Raw genomic sequence first — 18,871 nt, 5'->3', positions numbered from 1 at the left:
TCGGGGGGATTTGTCGCATACCCGTGTAGCGCTCAAAGGCCCACAGGACGCACGACAGCGCTCCGAGCTCTGCGTTGATGTTAAACCTGACAACAGATCCATCTCCCCCTCCAAACCTCCCCTCCCCAGACCCCGGCCGGGGGAGCCATTTTACCACAGAGCGACAGAGAGAACGTCAAGCAAACTAGTCAAATCTACAGCTACAGTTACAGCAACATGCAAGTCTGTCCACAACAACAACAAAGGTAAAAAGGTATGTCAGTGAACTGAACATCCAAAACAACCAGGTAAAATTTGACGAGAGGTGGGTACGGCATGAAAACTACACCTTATACCTCAACACGTGAGCAATGCATTAAGGTGTGTGTGTGTGTGTGTGTGTGGGAGGGGGGGGTGTCCAGTGTGAAACCACACCCAGGGACACATATGCCGTGCGGCTCTCCTGTTCTCTGGTCTTTGTCTGGGCCTGTGCTGCGTTGCCGTGCTGACCTGTGTCGAGGGTTTGCTGGGGACAATGCGCCGAGCAGCCGTTGGACTGATAACGTTAACGGACCTCCTTTTGTGAGGCGTGCGCCTTTTGTTGCTGCCGAAACAAAAATCTAAGTGGCCCTCAAGCCTGAGAAATAGGTCTCCTCCTTCTCCTCCCTCCCTCCCTCCCTCCCTCCCTCCCTCCCTCCCTCCACCCCCGCCACGCCTTTCATCTTTGCTCTGCTACTTCATACTTCAATATACAGTTTCATTTCGGTTGCAACCTGAAAAGATCAAGACAACGGTTCTGAGGTTCTGGGAGGGTGGGGGGGGGTCCGGGGGGGTGGGAGGGGGTCCGGGGGGGCGGGAGGGAGACGTAGGTAAGAGCCGGAGGATGAGAGAAGAAGAAGGGATGGATGGAAATACAAGAGAGGGATGATGGGGGGGAGGTGGGGTGTTAACTACATGCATGAGGCCTTTCTCTCAGGGGTGAGATGTGGCTCCTGTTCTGTGGGGACCGGGTGTGATAACAGGGTGTGGGGGGGGGGGTCGTTTCCCATCACCCCCCTTGTCCTCACACCCCGGGTGGATTGTGACAGAGGAGCAACAGCTGGGAAGGTGAGCGAGGGGACACCGGAGAGGAGGTGGGGGAGGGGGAGGGGGAGGGGAAGGGACACCTGAGAGGAGAGGAGAGGAGAGGAGAGAGAGAGAGAGGAGAGAGAGGAGAGAGGGGGGGGGCGGAGGTGGAGTCTTTAAGATCCGGGATCTGGAAACGTGTGACAGGTAGATGCAAAATGGTGGAAACCTGGCGGCCCCTTTCACACGGAAAACACAGCTCAGGGAAACGTGCTACTCCAGTCTGGGGCGTCTGGGGTGGAGGGAGAGACTGAGGGGGAGACTGAGGGAGAGACTGAGGAGGGAGAGACTGAGGAGGGAGAGACTGAGGGAGAGAGGGAGAGACTGAGGGAGAGGGAGAGACCGAGGGAGAGACCGAGGGAGAGACCGAGGGAGAGACCGAGGGAGAGACCGAGGGAGAGACTGAGGGAGAGACTGAGGGAGAGGGAGAGACCGAGGGAGAGACCGAGGGAGAGACCGAGGGAGAGACCGAGGGAGAGACTGAGGGAGGGAGAGACTGAGGGAGGGAGAGACTGAGGGAGGGAGAGACTGAGGGAGGGAGAGACTGAGGGAGGGAGAGACTGAGGGAGAGACTGAGGGAGAGACTGAGGGAGAGACTGAGGGAGACTGAGGGAGAGACCGAGGGAGAGACCGAGGGAGAGACCGAGGGAGAGACCGAGGGAGAGACCGAGGGAGAGACTGAGGGAGAGACTGAGGGAGAGACTGAGGGAGAGAGAGACCGAGGGAGAGAGAGACCGAGGGAGAGACTGAGGGAGGGAGAGGCTGAGGGAGAGACTGAGGGAGAGACTGAGGGAGAGACTGAGGGAGAGACTGAGGGAGAGACTGAGGGAGAGACCGAGGGAGAGACCGAGGGAGAGACTGAGGGAGAGACTGTGACGGTCGCCACGGCGGATCAGCTGTACTGGGCAGTGACGGGGGGCGGGGGGCGGGCGGGGTGTGAAAGCCAATCACCGTCTTGCTGTTCCTTTAAGAGATCTATCAGGGACCATTACAAAGCAATAATAATAACAATTGGTCTGATTGTGCTTCCTGTGTACCGCCACTAACACCACAATTTCCCCACTGGGATCCATAAAGTACTACCTACTTACCTACTGTGTGTGTGTGTGTGTGTGTGTGTGTGTGTGCGTGTGTCGTACCTGAGCCTCCGAACTGACTGCTGGCTAGAGTGGTCGGCCTGTTCTTCCCATTAGTCACCGGTGGCGCGAACATCTGAAACAGAAATTAGAGACGGCGACCCCCCCTCCCCCAGGGAGAGAGGGGCGGACGCGACTCCTGATTAAAAACCCCCCTCGTATGCCGACGATGTTTCCATTACATGCGCGCGCGACGCCGCGTTGTTTTGTCAAGGTGATAATTCAAGCTATCCAATAAGGATTTAACGGTTCTCAGGCCGTAACGCGGAGCGACAGCTGCCGACGCCGACGAAGGCTTCTACACATTCCGGCCGCGGACGGGGTCGGCGACGCGCGTGGAAAACGACTCACAACAAAACAGCGCCGTGACGACGCCGGGGCCCTGATTTACGGCGGGCCGATCTTCCGTTTTATCCAAAGACCTGTCTTCGGAACGGGATTTTTTATTTAATTTTAAAAGAAACTTTTGGATCGGCTGGCTTTTTCACATATGTTCACGCAAAAAGCAAGCCAATCCCCCCCCCAACCCCACCCCCCACCCCAGCTGAGGAAAACTGCCATGTGAACTCCAGTCATTCAACCCCCACCCACCTCTTCCCTCCCCGAGACCACTGTAAAAGAAAGCCCAGCATGAAATGGCAGGAGGATGTGTTAAGCGCAGAGCTATGGCGGTTCTGGAGCGCGGCCGAAGCCCGTCGGACAGCTGGGTGGTTCTGGAGAGCGGCCGAAGCCCGGTGGACAGCTGGGTCTCTTACCGCGCTGAAATCCAGCAAGTCGCTGAGCTCCTTGTCGGTTCCCACTGCGGCCATTCTCCCACGCGGATCTCCCAGCCCCTCTCGGTCTCAGCAGCCGTGACTACGGGGACAGAGGACAGGGGGCACTGTTAGCCTAGTCTGGGGACAGGGGGCACTGTTAGCCTAGTCTGGGGACAGGGGGCACTGTTAGCCTAGTCTGGGGACAGGGGGCACTGTTAGCCTAGTCTGGGGACAGGGGGCACTGTTAGCCTAGTCTGAGGACAGGGGGCACTGTTAGCCTAGTCTGAGGACAGGGGGCACTGTTAGCCTAGTCTGAGGACAGGGGGCACTGTTAGCCTAGTATGAGGACAGGGGGGGGGCACAGAGGGACTGTTAACCTGGTCGGGGGACAGGGGCACCGTTAACCTGGTCGCGGGACAGTGGGGGGGGGGGGGGGGGGACAGGGGCATCGTTAACCTGGTAGGGGGACAGAGGGACCGTTAACCTAGTCGGGGGACAGGGGGACCGTTAACCTGGTCGCGGGACAGGGGGACAGGAGCATCGTTAACCTAGTCGGGGGACAGGGGGACCGTTAGCCTAGTTGGAGGACTGGACACAGTTAACCCTACGGAGTGACGGGTCAGCTAACCGGTCCTGTCCGGGGGAAACTGACTATAGCGTGTTTAGGGAGCTTTACGAAAAATACAAATCTTCACACAAAAAAAAAAGCAGTCCTCCAATGCCTTTGAAGTGCAGAGCAGATGGTGGCAGCGTTTCCTGAGACCTGTCCCTGTCCCACGGTGTGATGGTTTAAAACCGGGATGGTTATGCTACTGGTGGCCGGGGACTTCCCCTGTTAAAAACCCACATCAGACACACACATACCCAGATTACAACCCAGGCTATAGTTAACCCACAGACCAAGGTCCTTCCCCGCCCAGCGCGCTACAGCTGGAAGGCCCCCGACGGCATCACAGACCTCAGGAACAAACCCCCTTCTTTACCGATGTGAGCCACACCATCTAGCTTGCATGGGGCGTGACCTCATCCGCATTTCTGTTGACCTCATAGCATAAGCATGATGGTGGGAAAACCTAATATGAGGGGCAGCCATACCAGCTGAGGGGGTCTAGTGAGTCAAGAAAATATGTCAAACCACATCAGCCAATAGGTGCACTGAAGACATAACCATGACACCAATGCCAGAATATGAGTGAGTGTAGCTCAGTTGTGCTTGATGGATAAATTATTAAACAGACTTTTGTATCTCGGTTAGAGTATACTTCTTACTACAATATTATTACTATAAGATAACTTGATCGTGAAAAACAACAACATGGAGACGCAGGCAATTAAATGCATCAGGCTGTTAGTGAATTTGCTGTTGATATCTTAATCTTGCTGTTGATATCTTGCTGTTACAGGGCTTACAACCGAGCCCATGTCTGGCGTGCTGTGGCCTAACTGATCCAACTCCCACACCCCTTCCCCCCCTAGACACCATTCTTCCGGCCTTCCCCGTCGGAGAATGTCAATAGTTTTTACGGATCTGGTCAGAATCCCCAGTGTGCGGAATTTACCATAACAAAAATGGAAGGTTTTAGGAAGTTTTATGTCTACCCGGGTTTTGCATATAAAGGTTGTTGAGTGTTTCTCCTCTTGGAAGGGCGTAGTAACCTGTTGTACGGTGGCCCGTCGAATACGCTACTTGTAAACTGTCTCTAGTCCACGGCTACTCAACACAAAGAGACAGACAGGCCACAGGAAAGTTTGAGATGAGGGCTGAAACAATGCAATAAACACCAACCTTCTGGTGATTCTAACGAGTCCGTTCAAACGGCATAACTTTAATAGTCTAACAGCATTCATAAAGGCTGAATTATTTACACATTTACTAAATGTGTCCACGGGCTAAGGGGGCATAGGCCTACCTGACAAATCTGTGACAAATGTGCAAAACGATTGCAAATACAAATTGTGAGATGTGGATGAGACGGTTCCCTGTTGTAAACCACCAAAATCAGAAACAAAGACTATGATAACAGGTGGAGCGCGTGGCCCCAGAGTTGAATAGCAGGAAAGTTGCGCCTATATTCACTAGAACCTTAATGTTCAACACATTTACAAACGCGCAGTTAAGACTAAAATCACTCCGTATTTCGACAGTGTAACGACCAGGCATATTCAACTGATAGTGGGTGTTATTGTGGGACTTAGCGTTGACAGAACATGCCTGCAGGTCTCACCATAAACATGATTATACTGCCCAAAGTGAACAAAGAAGTCTTTTCCCACTCGGCTGCAAAGTGCTGCCGAACTACCGTGACTGCGGCTCTGCTCTCCAGGCCGGCCGACAAGACCCTCTCCGGCTAGGACACCCAGCTCAACTTGAAATGCTCCACCAAAGTTACCCAATGCCCCGATAAAACACGAATAGGAGACTAGCCTATCAATCCCAGATGAACCGTGCGAGGAGGGGTGGATATTTACCTTTAAATTACGTCTTCTTCAGTTATTTGGCATCCAACGGGAAAACGGACGCTTGGAGTGGAGAGAAAACCATAAAGTTGGGTCTGAGGATCCCTCCTGCTCCGGACTGCGCTGCTGAAGAGCCACGACGATATCAAGCCCTCTCCCGCTGCCTCGGCTCGCTGCACGGCCCCGCGTCACAACAAGGAAACAATGTATACCACAAGATTCATAACTCTTATGATTATATCCAGCGTTTTCCAGTCGCTACAGTTGCAATATTTTCATCTTCAGAGTAGACATTTTAACAACCTCCACATTGTCGGTTCCAACGAATATCCCTCCGCTGCGTACGAGGACGCTAAACACCAGCGGTGTCCAATTTCAAACGCCCAACAAACAAATAATGCAGCTATGGATAACCACGGGGTAACACGCTGATATGATGGTCAAATACGGTGCCGTTTCAATGTTATTGTTTTTGGATAAGAAATTAAACGTTTTCTGAATCGCAAACCTTTGGGTACTATGTCAATTTGCGGAGGAGGACCACGGAAAGCTCAAGAGTGACGGACCAGTGCGAGATGGAATGATAATACCGTAAACGTCCGACCAATAGGAATCGATAGAAATTTGATTGGCAGTTAGATCGTCCAAATGTATGTTGACGTCAACCATTAGGCCTGCCCTCGCATTTTACCACATCACAGAGTAATAACTATGGTAGCGTTGCAATTTTGTGCTGAACATTACAACTGCGTGTGCGCGCGCGCGCGTGTGTATGTGTTATGCAAGTATTTGTGCAGTCATATTTATATTTGTGTGCGTGTGTGCAGTCGTGCGTGTGTGAAGTCGCGTGTGTGTGTTTGTGTTTGTCTGTGTGTGCGCGCGCGCGTGTGTGAAGTCATGTGTGTGTGTGTTTGTGTGTGTGAAAGAGAGAGAAAGAGACAGAGAGAGAACAAATGGCCTCGCCTTGGTGGTGTGAAAGTGAGTGAGTTATTGCTGTTAGTTTTTTCTTTAAGTATACAGAATGCTGCTAGCGTTTGGCCATTTGTTTCTGTACTGTCTCCCCATACTAGGTGACCAGAGATCCTAGCCCATGTATTTGCCTTTCCAGACCTGCAGACCAAGCAGGGGGCCTATGTACCAATATGTTCAGGCCCATACCAACAATTTGAACCTAATCCATGTGAAATTCACAAACTACCACCTATCTGATATTTCAACACCATAATGACAAGAGGAGAGTGTGTGTGTGTGTGTGTGTGTGGCTTTGTGAGTTGTAGGCTGTAATGATAAGCTTTGCTGACCGTTTCTAATCACATATTATTTTCTCTAGAATTCCCTTCATGAAATTCTTCATTACCCAGTGCATATCCAAGTCAACAAACCACCTTATGAATCTGTCAATAAAACCCATGGAGCTCTGGGTAATTGAGCTGGCACTCACAGCACAGATATATACGAACAAATCCTTAATTCGTTGAGGGGGTCCAGGTCAGGGGTGGGGTGGTGTGAATTTAACAGCTGGGTCTGACACGATGAGTGCAGCACAAAGATATGTACAGAGTGTGTGTGTGTGTGTGTGTGTGTATTGTCTTGTCTGTTCTCCACTTTCAGTCACAGCCCAGTAATGAGTAGCCTAATTGACCTGTTCATATCTGTGTGTCTGTGTGTGTGTGTGTGTGTGTGTGTGTGTGTGTCATATCAACCCATCATTTTGAAGCCACACATAAAGGGAAGTGGTGAACAGTTTGAATCCTGGTCTTTGTCCTGCGCCCTGTTCTATGTCATCAACAACAGCATACTAACACCCTAGTCAAATTCCTAGTGTGTGAACCATATACATGGCCAATCAAATGGATCTTGAATCTTCTGACCGTTTTCTGAGATTTCTTGAAAATCTGAGTAACAGTGGACAAATGGTATGAAGACTAGGCTATGAGAGAGACCACTGTTATTACTGGAAATTGCAATGAGAGAGTTTCCTCTTTCCTCTTGTCTTTGGGAGGCAGCAGCATGCTGATTAAGATGAAAGTGTACACCTGGTTCTTGTCTCCAGCGTGACAGTGGTAAACACAAGTAAACAGGTCGTGTCATAGGTTCATAGACGTGATTCGGAGTTTGTGTGTGTGTGTGTGTTTTGTGTATTGTGTGTGATTCTAGTGAAAACCCCAAAAGGTTCAGAGGAAACCGCCTCACAGCACATCTGTGCCGGCCTTTATGGGAACTCTTACCCACCGTGCGTGCGGTTCACATGCACAAACAAGTACCCAGTCCCCGGCCCCGCCACCTTCGCTAGGTAGACGTATCCCTCCACAGGCCTCCCCCCATTTAACTGCTATGATGATTTTGATGTGTATGTTGATTAGATTCTGTAGAAAGTGTCTGAGTAAAGGTTCAATAGGCAAGGCAAGTTTATTTGTAGAGTACATTTCAGCAACAAGGCAATTCAGAGTGCTTTACATGAGACATTAAAAGCATTGAGACAAAGTGCAAGAAACACATAAAAGGTCAATGATAAATTAAGCACCATTTTATGTTTAAAAACACTGAAAATGACCATTTGAAGCGCTCACATGTAAACAGTGTCTCTGTGTGTGTGTACGTGTGTGTGTGTTTGTGTGTGTACGTGTGTAATTGTGTCTTTAGCTTACAAACCTCAAGCTGTATTACACCTGCAGAGGTAAGATCAGAGACCGTTAGTCTACGTCAACGATCTTATCGCCTCTCTAAAATAAAGCATTCAGAAGCAAAAGTGGGGCAAATTCTGCACGGTGACATTACTCCCTAGTGTGGTTTTTGTGCAGCTGACAAAAAAGAAGACATTTAATGCTATATTTACAGAGGAACCCCATCATAACCCTCTCATCCACCCACGTTTTCCAGGGCTCCCTACATTTGCACCATGGTGCTCATAGTGGGTTACCCCATTTCAGCCGCCCACGCACCAGGTACAGTAAGAACAACCTGGGACTTCCTGTTATGGTTTCATGTTTCCGGTTTGAAATACTGCGAACCAACCAACCCCCACGGTGGTGTGTTTCTGGGATCCACCCGTACCCCCCCCAGACGTAAACAGACTCTGGAAATAATTTGCGTATAACTGAGCTTAGATTTAATCGAGGTTTGTTTCTGCATCCTAAAACAAAAATGTGTGTGTGTGTGTGTTCAGGCACCCCTGTTGTTCAGTGATTCATTTTTATGTGTTCTCATTTTATGTGCACAGGAGTGATGCAACGGTATCAAGGGAGCAGTGAAAGAACAATAACAATGGTGCGTGTCTGCCCGAGTGTGAAGTAATGGCTTGACAAAAATATAGAAATAACATAATTCGTGCCACACAACATATGCTGCGACTGCAAGCCCGCACCCCCTCCCCCCAAGATACCTGCGCCCCTCTCCCCCCTCCGTCCCCCTCGCTCTCTCTACAGGGGTCAACCACATCCCCGCTAACAAGCAGGCGTCTTCATCTCCCCGGGTCGGCTCTGTGCCAGACAGTGCGTTCGCGTCCAATTTCAAACCTCCATTATTTGCCAACAGTGCCCGTCATCACCGTGAACAATATAAGGTTAAACAAATAAAAACTCCTTCCTCAATGCCATTCTACATACAGGATCATTTAAAGAACAGGAATCTTAAAAAAAAGAATACATTCATGTCCTTTAAATTATCCTGTCTGTATAATAATGTTGAGAGTAACTTAAATTAAATCTCTTTAATTGTATTTTTTCCACAGTACCTGCATTCCCCTCGTCTGGTTTCATTCAGAGGTGCAGAGCGCGGTAAACCCTCTACTTCTGTTTGCTCTCACCACCCCCCCCCTTTCTTGCAGATTGGAATTCATTAGCAATCAAAGAGCCACTGACGAACGCCCAATCTTAATTACCCTCTCATTTGCATATTTGCATATTAATGACTGCAGACCTTGCTGTTTTTCTGCTGCAGTGGCTAAGAGCCCCTTATCCTCAGCCCCCACCCAGCCAACTGCACGCACGCACGCACACACAGGCGCGCGCACACCCAGACACACACACACACACACACACACACACACACAGCGTTCCCTCAAAGCTCAGGGCCTTTACAGCTCAGCTTATAAGATACATACCATTGTGTAGACCAGTACACGCACACGCATGGACACACGGCAAACTTCATTGTCACTCTTACAAAAAGCAGATGATGAGCTCAGTGCAGTAACAGAAACCACCTTGTCCCTACATCTGTTTCCCTGCGAGAAGAAAGCAGTGTTTCTGGTCGTAGTAGGATGGTATTCCTCTGACAGACTGATCTAATCAATCCTGCAAGGTTTGGAAGTGTACAGGCTGAGTCTAGGCCTGTAACTTGTGTCTAAAGCGCCTCGTGTGCTTCCCCCTACTGGTAACATGGGTGTACTACACAGAGAAGACCCAAGTAGCACAACACACCACACGGGAAATAAGAGGAATGTTGAGTTGTGACAATACATACCATTTATTGACAATTACGACTTTATAGAGACAAAGCTTTTGACAGTTTTTCCGTACAAATCGCCCCATCTTCAAACCGTAATTGAGAGGTGACAGAGAGAATAGGACCCAAGGGAGCAGCAGTCATATAGTATTTATGTGTGTATATATAGATATATGGACATATATATAGATATATATATGTATATAGAAATTACTCTGCTCAAATGTGATCATCCCACACATTGGTCAGTGTCACCACATCGCTCTCTGTAGCCCAGAGCGAATGAGGGAGTCTGGCTAAGACACAGACGACTAGGGGTGCACCTCCATACTGGTAAAACACTTCCTCCTCTTCCACTGCTTTGGACTGCAAATGCCCCGGAGAGAAGTCAAACAAACTATTGAGATCCACCCCAGAGAAGTGTGGTGGTGGAGGAGGGGGGTGCGTTCAAGGTCGTCTCGGACAGAGTTCCTGTTGAAGCGTTAGCAACGGCGTGCTGAAGCAGCCTGGTAGACGAGTCTGCAGTGAAACCAAACGTGAGCGCGGCGGTCAGCTTGTTGACCCAGACCGGCCCTGCTGCCACTCAAGACCTACATTTCCAGGATACATAGCAGCTACTGCAGATATACCAACAGTACACATTGCAACCCTAGTAAAAAAAGAACAAAGAGAAAATGTGTCATTTGTTCAATCAACAGTTGAGTATTATTAGTGTCCCAGCTCTGATTTTCTCCTAAGCAATCGTCATCTTCTCACCCCAAGACTGAGATAAAACAAATGGATATAGCTCTTTACATATCTGCATGTGATTAGACGCACAGGGATGTGTACCGCGTAGATGCGTGAACGCAAATCACATACGTGTCAATCTATACACGCATACGCATACTACTATACACGCATACGCATACTACTATACACGCATAACTACCATCATGACGGTAGCGCTAGTGATGGCCGAGCGGACCGACCCGATAACGCTGCTGTGGGCCTGAAGAACAGAACACAGGTGTTTCTTTTCGTACAGAGGGATTGAAAACATGATCACTGAAAAGCAAAAGAAAGGACAATAAGTGTTAACCTTCAAAAAAGAAAGGAAAAAAAAAAAAGAATGATTAAAAAAAAGTTGTGTAGTTTTGTTTGTTGACTGCATACAAAGATGAAATATGTCTCCCGCGATTAACAACCTGAATTGTCTCTTTTTGAAGAGATGGCGGTTTCTGCACCAGCAGCGCTCCAATACGCCGGGCGTTGGGTGAGAGCGGACTGTGAGAAAGGCCTCTGGTGTCGGACGTACACAACGGACAGCGAAAGGGGCAGCGGGGGCTCTGCCGCACAGTCGAGCTACGAGTTTAACAGACTTCCGGATCGGCGTACAGCAAAAACAAGCGCAATCCTAGTCGCTAACCATTCACCTGAACCCCTAGCAGCTCACGGTGAAACATCCACTATTACAACCAGGCAGATAAAGATATGTCAAAGCCAACACAAGTGGCTCGATAGCCCTCAGGTCAGAGCCGAAGATATACACACATTCAACAAACAGTCCTCCACGTTGGCACCAATTGCTCAAAAAACAACAAAAACACTAAAACTACATTGAAGGACTGAACCAAAGCACAGAAAAGTTGAAGTTTACCAAACTGATGACTCTGCCTCTACAGACGATTGTTCACCTGAGGGGCCACAGATTACAGACACACACAGGACCGAGAGTGAAGTGAAGACGGGTTTCCTTGTGAGGAAAGAGTCTGTTAGCCTTGCGTACGGAGCGAGAGCCCGTCGCTAACACGACGCACGTTGGTTACAGTCCTGAACGTGGGCTGGTTGTCAACACGGTTGGTCGTGGGGGGGGGGGGGGTTGATTGTAGCAGGATATCCTACTGACTTCAGAGTTAACGAGGGGTCGAGTCACAAACGGGGACCGTCAGAAGTTCACCTGTGAGGCAGGCGGTGGCTAACGAGGAAAGCGTGGTTGTTCATGACCGGGTGCATGTATGTGTGTGTGTGTGTTTGTATGACAGTAAATGTGTGTGAGGTGTGTTTGTGTGTGTGTGTGTATGTACGTGTATGTATGTGTGTGTGTGTGTATGACAGTAAATGTGTGTGAGGTGTGTTTTTGTGTGTGTGTATGTATGTGTGTGTGAGTGTGTGTATGACAGTAAATGTGTGTGAGGTGTGTGTGTGTGTGTGTGTTAGTCTGCAGTGCGCGTGGGAGTGCTAGGTTGTTTCAGCCCCATGGTCTTGCAGAGCCAGCCGGCGAAGTCGACCTCCTCCACCTCCGAGCGCTTGATGAAGGTGTGGTTCTGAAAGGAACGAGAGAGGAACAGGGATCAGGACGGCTCAACACTACCGGCTGTGTTCAGCTGGTAACGCCCCGGTCAGCCCCGTGTGAAACAGCACCATGCAGCTCCAGCTAGCTAGCTCTGCGTTAGCCGCTTACTAGTCTCTCATAGCCAGACCTATCTCCACACTTGGTTTACGCTGTGCCAGCGCCGGAGACAGGTCTGGCTGGACATATTACCATTCTGCAATAGGGGGGGAAAAAACGCAGTATTTCTTTAAACCAATCACAGTCCGCAAAATAGTCTGGATCGAATCTGATTGGTGCCGAGAGAATCTCTCGGCCGAATCAGATTAATTTGCGTCGCCAGACTCGCCACTGATTGGGCAGTGTGACAACGAATCACAAGGTTTATTGCAAAAACCTACATGCGTTGAGTCAGACTAGCTGTTTACTAACACAGCCCCAGCCCCCCCAATCTCCGAATGGTAATGAGTGCAGCCAGACCTTCCTCCAGCGCTGACACAGCGTAAATGAAGTGTGGAGACAGGTCTGGCTATGTGAGACAATCGCCCGGGAAGCAGTGTTAGTAAACTAGGGATGAGGTGCTCTTTCACACATCGCGGATCAGGACTTTAACTTAACAAAAAAAGAGAAAAGAGAGTGGACAGACATTTTATAAGTGACTGAAAACGTATTCAAAGAAAAGAGAAAGTCGTCATGTTATGCCAAGATGAGTAGACTAAAACTAGGCCTGAACACAGGGCCTGAACACAGAGCCTGGACACAGGGCCTGAACACAGGGCCTGAACACAGGGCCTGAACACAGGGCCTGAACACAGGGCCTGAACACAGAGCCTGGACACAGGGCCTGGACACAGGGCCTGGACACAGGGCCTGGACACAGGGCCTGGACACAGGGCCTGGACACAGGGCCTGGACACAGGGCCTGGACACAGGGCCTGGACACAGGGCCTGGACACAGGGCCTGGACACAGGGCCTGGACACAGAGCCTGAACACAGAGCCTGAACACAGGGCCTGAACACAGAGCCATGGGCCAAACACTCACCATGAGCATCTTCAGGTCTGCCCTGTCCGCCGGGTTCTTCATGAGACTGGGGGAAGACAGACAGACAGACAGACAGACAGACAGACAGACAGACAGACAGACAGACAGACAGACAGACAGACAGACAGACACAATGTAGCTACTGTCACACTCACAATCCTTTGTCACATAATATTATTTTTGTTCAAATTCACATCCAACATGGGACCATGTTTGTAAGCGAGGTAGGGATATTGTGGCCGATGTAAGAAACTCACCACTTAGTCACAAAATCCTGGAAATCTGAGGTGAAGACTCCGTGAGGCAGTTTGGGCGGAGGCTGCAACACAATCACAATCTGCTTCATTGGCCATTTTCAACAGAGATGAACAGAAACGAAGAGAAAGTCTCAACCCAACAACGCAGATCTGACTGAATCTGTAGGCGATTCAATCACAAGCATATCATCATCGAGGCGATATGACGATTTATACAACGGTTAGTTCTGGTTCTTGATTCTGATTGGCTGGAAGCCGTGTTAAAATACTTTGTAACACACACCTGGGACCGCATATCATTCCATTTTTAGTATTAACGCGCCTCCCATTTGATCCAATGCATTGTAGTTGTTGTTGTTGCTTGGCAACCCTTTTGTTAGGGGAACTATTTTGCTCGGCGGAATTGAGGGAATGATGCTCTTGGCCATTTTCAACAGAGATGAACAGAAACGAAGAGAAAGTCTCAACCCAACAACGCAGATCTGACTGAATCTGTAGGCGATTCAATCACAAGCATATCATCATCGAGGCGATATGACGATTTATACAACGGTTAGTTCTGGTTCTTGATTCTGATTGGCTGGAAGCCGTGTTAAAATACTTTGTAACACACACCTGGGACCGCATATCATTCCATTTTTAGTATTAACGCGCCTCCCATTTGATCCAATGCATTGTAGTTGTTGTTGTTGCTTGGCAACCCTTTTGTTAGGGGAACTATTTTGCTCGGCGGAATTGAGGGAATGATGCTTCGTTTTGAATAAATGTTAATATTTTACATTGCTGTGTGTTTATTTTACACTAATAGCTGTAGTAACCGTTGTATAAAAGCAATAAACCACTCGAGGCCGTGTGTTATAGTGATTTTATAACAGCTAAGGGGGTTTTAAGCACTCGCGTCGTGCCTAACGCCCCCTAGCTGTTATAAAATCACTATAACACATAGCCTCTCGTGGTTTATTGCTTAAATCACAAACGGTTTCTTACCTCGTTGACGATGTAGTCGAGCAGCTCAAAGATAGCCATGGCCGGGCCGTGACCTGGAGGACGAGAACATGGAGAGCTTCACACAAAACACGCCTGAGACAGAAAACTACCTGTTCAAAGACAGCGGCTGAACTTCTAGGAGAATGTTCTGGAGTGTAGGTTGAGATGCTACGTGTGTGTGTGTGTGTGTGTGTTCGTACCGCTGACGGGTCTTCCAGGGGGTCTGGGTCGGGGGGAGGTGCTGTGCATTTCCCCTTCCGCCCCCTCCAGGATGGGACGCCCAAATATGGCCTCTAGTTCCTTGGCGTCCGGCGGGGGGATGGGGTAGCGTCCGATGGACAGCTCGACCAGGGACAGGCCCATGCTCCACACGTCCGACTGCACCGAGTAGTGCGTCCCCTGCAGTCTCTCTGGCTGCAACGTTTACATTTGAGAAACTGATTAACACACACAATATCACGGTTTATAAGACACTCAAACCCGGGTCATGACGTAAACAGCCGATGCGAGGAACTAGTTTTAAGACATCCGTCTCGCCGTGAATCTTCCCATACGATTTGACGGGTTGAATCTTCAAAAGGTCAGTTCTAGAACTTTCTGTGTTCCAAACTAGCAGTCACAAAACAATCACTATTTAGTAAACTGCTTACAAGCGACTTGACCGTTTTATGCGAACGCCCTATGCAGACAGGAAGAGGGCGGGGACTCGCAGAGTAACAAACGCCACCGGTGTTGTCTTATGTCTGATGGAGGATTTATCGGCTGACGTGTCGGGGCGCGTTCCAGCCGAGCCGTTCAATCATGTATCCGCCCAGGACGAACAACAACCTCAGAACGCTCTGAGAGGGCCGACGTACCGACATGTACGATCTTGTCCCTACGAAGGAGTTGGCCATGGAGTCGATGAGCTGGCCGCTCACACCGAAGTCACACAGCTTGATCTCCCCGCGGGAGTTCACCAGGATGTTAGAGGGCTTCACGTCTAGGTGGCAGAGCAGAGGTTAGCAGCACACACACACTCGCACGTACACACACACACACACACACGCACGCACGCACGTACACTCGCACGCACACACACGCACACACACGCACGGACATTACAATACTGCTACTTTAATTAACGACGTACCTCTATGCATGATCTGGTGTTTTTCTCGAAGGTAGGCCAGGCCTCGTAGAACCTGTTGAGATAAAGGAAAGGGTTAGATAATCTTACAATCATATCAGTCTCCGCCATTTTCAGCAAGGCCATCCCCGATAGTGAGGTTATGAAATGAACAGTGAAGTATCTGAAGTCGACGGGTGTCTGAGGAAGTCTCGGGAAGACAAACGGAAACATTTTCAACGGGTTTGGGAGCAGGCGGACTTACAGCGATGCTGACTTTCCCCAGGATCTCCTCAGGGATCCTCCTCGCCTCCTTCAGGACCTGGTCCAGAGAGCCTCCGTCCTGCCGAGGGAGAGAGGAGGAGGGAGAGAGGAGGAGGGAGAAAGGAGCACCAGAGAGGAGGAAGGAGGGAGGAGGAGGAGAGATGAGGAGGAGGGAGAGATGAGGAGGAAGGTGAGGAGGAGGGAGACCAGGGAGGAGGAAAGAGGGAGGAGGAGAGAGAGGTGGAGAGAGAGAGGAGGAGGGAGAGAAGAGGAGGAGGGAGAGAGGAGCACCAGAGAGGAGGAAGGAGGGAGGAGGAGGAGAGACAAGGAGGAGGGAGAGATGAGGAAGGTAAGGAGGAGGGAGACCAGGGAGGAAGGAGGGAGAGAGGAGCACAACAGACAAGGAGGAGCAAGAGAGGAGCACCAGTGACGAGGAGGAGAGGAGGAGGAGGGAGAGAGATGAAGGGAGTGGTCAGTATTGGTGTTTAAACAGACAACAGTGCTCTACTTGGCCGAGTACCCCTACCAGCACCTCAAACGCTCTACTGCTTGAGCTCTAGCACCTCTCAGCCCCCGCACCGAAATATTCACAACACAGGACAACACTCCTCCTCCGCTCACAGCTGGTTCCATCGCTACGCCTTCCCCCTGTCCCTCGCTCTCTCACCATGTGCTCCATGCAGATGCTGATCTCTCCGTCGCTGTAGAAGGCCCCGTAGAAGCCCACGATGTACGGGGAGTTACACTCGTGCAGCACCTGCAGCTCCCTGATGATCTGGTTCCTGATGGCGGGCTTGATCTCCAGGTGGATCAGCTGGGGGTAGTGATGAGGCAAGGAATTCATTCATTCATTCATTCAAAAAACCTGTATCTAAAACTCGCGAATCCCGTTGAGAGGGACCCTCATTTTCCCATTTTTCCCCTCATGATGCCGAGTATACAAAGACATTTAAATATACAATTGATAAATAATAACAGGTTAGGAATAGGTTAGGTGAGCGAATGGTGCTGGGATCTGCTTTATCTATATCTGTGCATGGATGGAGGTTTTCCCTTTAAGTCAGGGAGCGCTTTAGAAGTAGCCTGGGTGCAGACGTTAGAATCCGCCCACTAAACGTTTGCCGATTCTTGATTCATCATTCTATTTTCATTTCTTCCGTTTGGATTGGTGGCGCCATGTTTGTTGGTGACTGTTGGCGTCGGTTGGATGGATTTTCCAGCTGAATTTTAAAAACTTCCAACATTCTAACAGCCAACTGCCACTTTAGCATGTTGGGTGTTGGGAGTCGGTTGGTATCGGTTGGCGTCGGTTGGGGCCGTGTGTTATGTTATGTTATTTTTATTTATAATGCGCCCCCCAACCAACTGTTACATCAGCCCGGGGCGCAGCCCAGGTACAAAGGGAAACAAACAAAAACAAAGGACTGCAAACGAACAGATTAACAAGAAACGCCAGGAATTGGAGAGCGTGCAGCACCTTTTTAGACATGTTTCAGCTGAGCTCACCTTGCGGGCCATGACCAGACCCGAGGGTTTGTGGCACACCTTGTTCACCACGCCCCCGTTGCCGGCGCCCAGCTCGCAGATGCGATGGAAGTCGTCGTCTTTCAACTCGCCCACTTTGGCCTTCTGGGTGAGGAAGGCCTCCAGGCGCTTCTTCTGCTGCTCGTCCAGATCCAGCTCCTCCAGCTTCTTCTGAAGGGCCTCCAGGTTGGCCCTGGAAGAGGGGGGAGAGTAGCACACACACACAGCTGAGTCCAACTTGTGGTGGCTGGACTCGGTTGACATATGACATTTTGGACACTCACAAAGTACTATTATAATACTTCAGATTGAATTCACCAAAACCACCGGGTTCTCTTCGTAAGAATCAACACAATCACACAACCTTGTCAAATGAGGACGAGAAATACAACAGGATAGAATAAAAAGAACTTACTTTAATACTTTGCTTTTCTGACATTATAGTAATTTCCAAAGTCTAATCACGCTATGGAAAAGTACAAAGTGTACAGCAGTATTGAAGCATAACTAGTCCTAAATAGACAGGCCTTGTATTAAACAACTATAATAGCACTTTATCAAAAATACCTTTCACAAACTTCACACACTTGTACATGACAAAATAATCTAACTTATAACTGGCTGAAAAGGATGGCATCAGTTAGTGTATCACAACATGCAGAGTTAATAGAAAGCCTTGGAAGACACTCACTCCGAAGCTGCGTCTATGTGGGTGGACGTGGCCAGCCCCTCGCCGGTAGGGGGGATCTTTAAGGCCGGGGGCACCGGCCTCCTCTTAGGGGCCATGTTGACCAACACAGTCACTCAACAGACAGATCGCTAAGTCTTTAGCAGTCCACTAAAAATGTCGAGCTAACCTTAAACGTTGTCCAGTGGTGAGGCACTAGTCTAGTGATCTGTGAAAAGCCAGAGGGTGGAAATGCAGAGGCTAGCTAGGTGGGTTAGCTAGGAAAGAAACGCAAAATCTGCTCTACCGAATAAAATCAGGAACTTGAATACTTTCAACAGAACTGGCTGGTTAGCGAACTGTTTAGAAACAACACTATAACGACCACAGCCATTGCCACGATCCCACCCAGTGCTGATAGCTAGCTAGCATTAGCCTAGCTAGCTAGCTCCCCAGCCCTAGTCACGTGTTGCTGCCCCACAACCTCAAATCAAATCCCGTCAGGACTTCCCCCAGAACAGAAGAGCTCAAAGGCTGGACTCTTTATTCGTGGCGTCCTCTGGTGCTCCCGTCGGAAGGTGGACGGGTGCTCTGGACACAGTTCCAGGATCAGGGTGGAGGGGTAAGTTTGGCCCTCTTCTCGGTTGCTAGCAGCCTTTCCTGGTTCAGGAAGAGGCCGTCAGACCCCAAGTCTCGCGAGCGTAGGGTATTCTTTAAAGCGAACGTTTTTTGACAGCTGTTGGTTGGACGTAGAATATTACTTGATGGGGAGGGATGGAGTTCGTTCCTCCACCTAGGGACAGCATTGCAG

The 18,871-nt window shown here is 49.7% G+C and overlaps 2 protein-coding genes across 2 annotated transcripts in view; both read right to left on the bottom strand.

The window, feature by feature from the left end:
* Nucleotides 1–5,770, bottom strand: part of LOC311316522 (transcription factor E2-alpha-like) — a 31,932-nt gene extending 26,162 nt beyond the window's left edge. The window contains 3 exon segments of the mRNA XM_084447389.1: nt 2,244–2,316; nt 2,996–3,095; nt 5,465–5,770. Of these exon segments, the coding sequence (XP_084303515.1) occupies nt 2,244–2,316; nt 2,996–3,049 (127 nt within the window). The 5' untranslated portion in view covers nt 3,050–3,095; nt 5,465–5,770.
* A 4,152-nt stretch (nt 5,771–9,922) lies between these two features.
* Nucleotides 9,923–18,685, bottom strand: map2k2b (mitogen-activated protein kinase kinase 2b). The gene is made up of 11 exons (XM_084447266.1): nt 18,085–18,685; nt 17,376–17,586; nt 16,537–16,683; nt 15,871–15,948; nt 15,630–15,681; nt 15,355–15,479; nt 14,698–14,911; nt 14,498–14,550; nt 13,511–13,572; nt 13,254–13,299; nt 9,923–12,204 (listed from the first exon to the last, which is right to left on the bottom strand). The coding sequence occupies exons 1-11, from the start codon at nt 18,177–18,179 to the stop codon at nt 12,094–12,096; spliced, it is 1,194 nt and encodes a 397-aa protein (XP_084303392.1). The 5' UTR covers nt 18,180–18,685; the 3' UTR covers nt 9,923–12,093.
* Between the last annotated feature and the right edge of the window lie 186 nt (nt 18,686–18,871).

This window comes from Borostomias antarcticus, assembly GCF_949987555.1.
Source record: "Borostomias antarcticus genome assembly, chromosome: 12".
Classification (NCBI taxonomy): Eukaryota; Metazoa; Chordata; class Actinopteri; order Stomiiformes; family Stomiidae; genus Borostomias; species Borostomias antarcticus.
The sequence above is the reverse complement of the archived record's forward strand: the minus strand, read 5'-3'. Positions and strand labels throughout refer to the sequence as shown.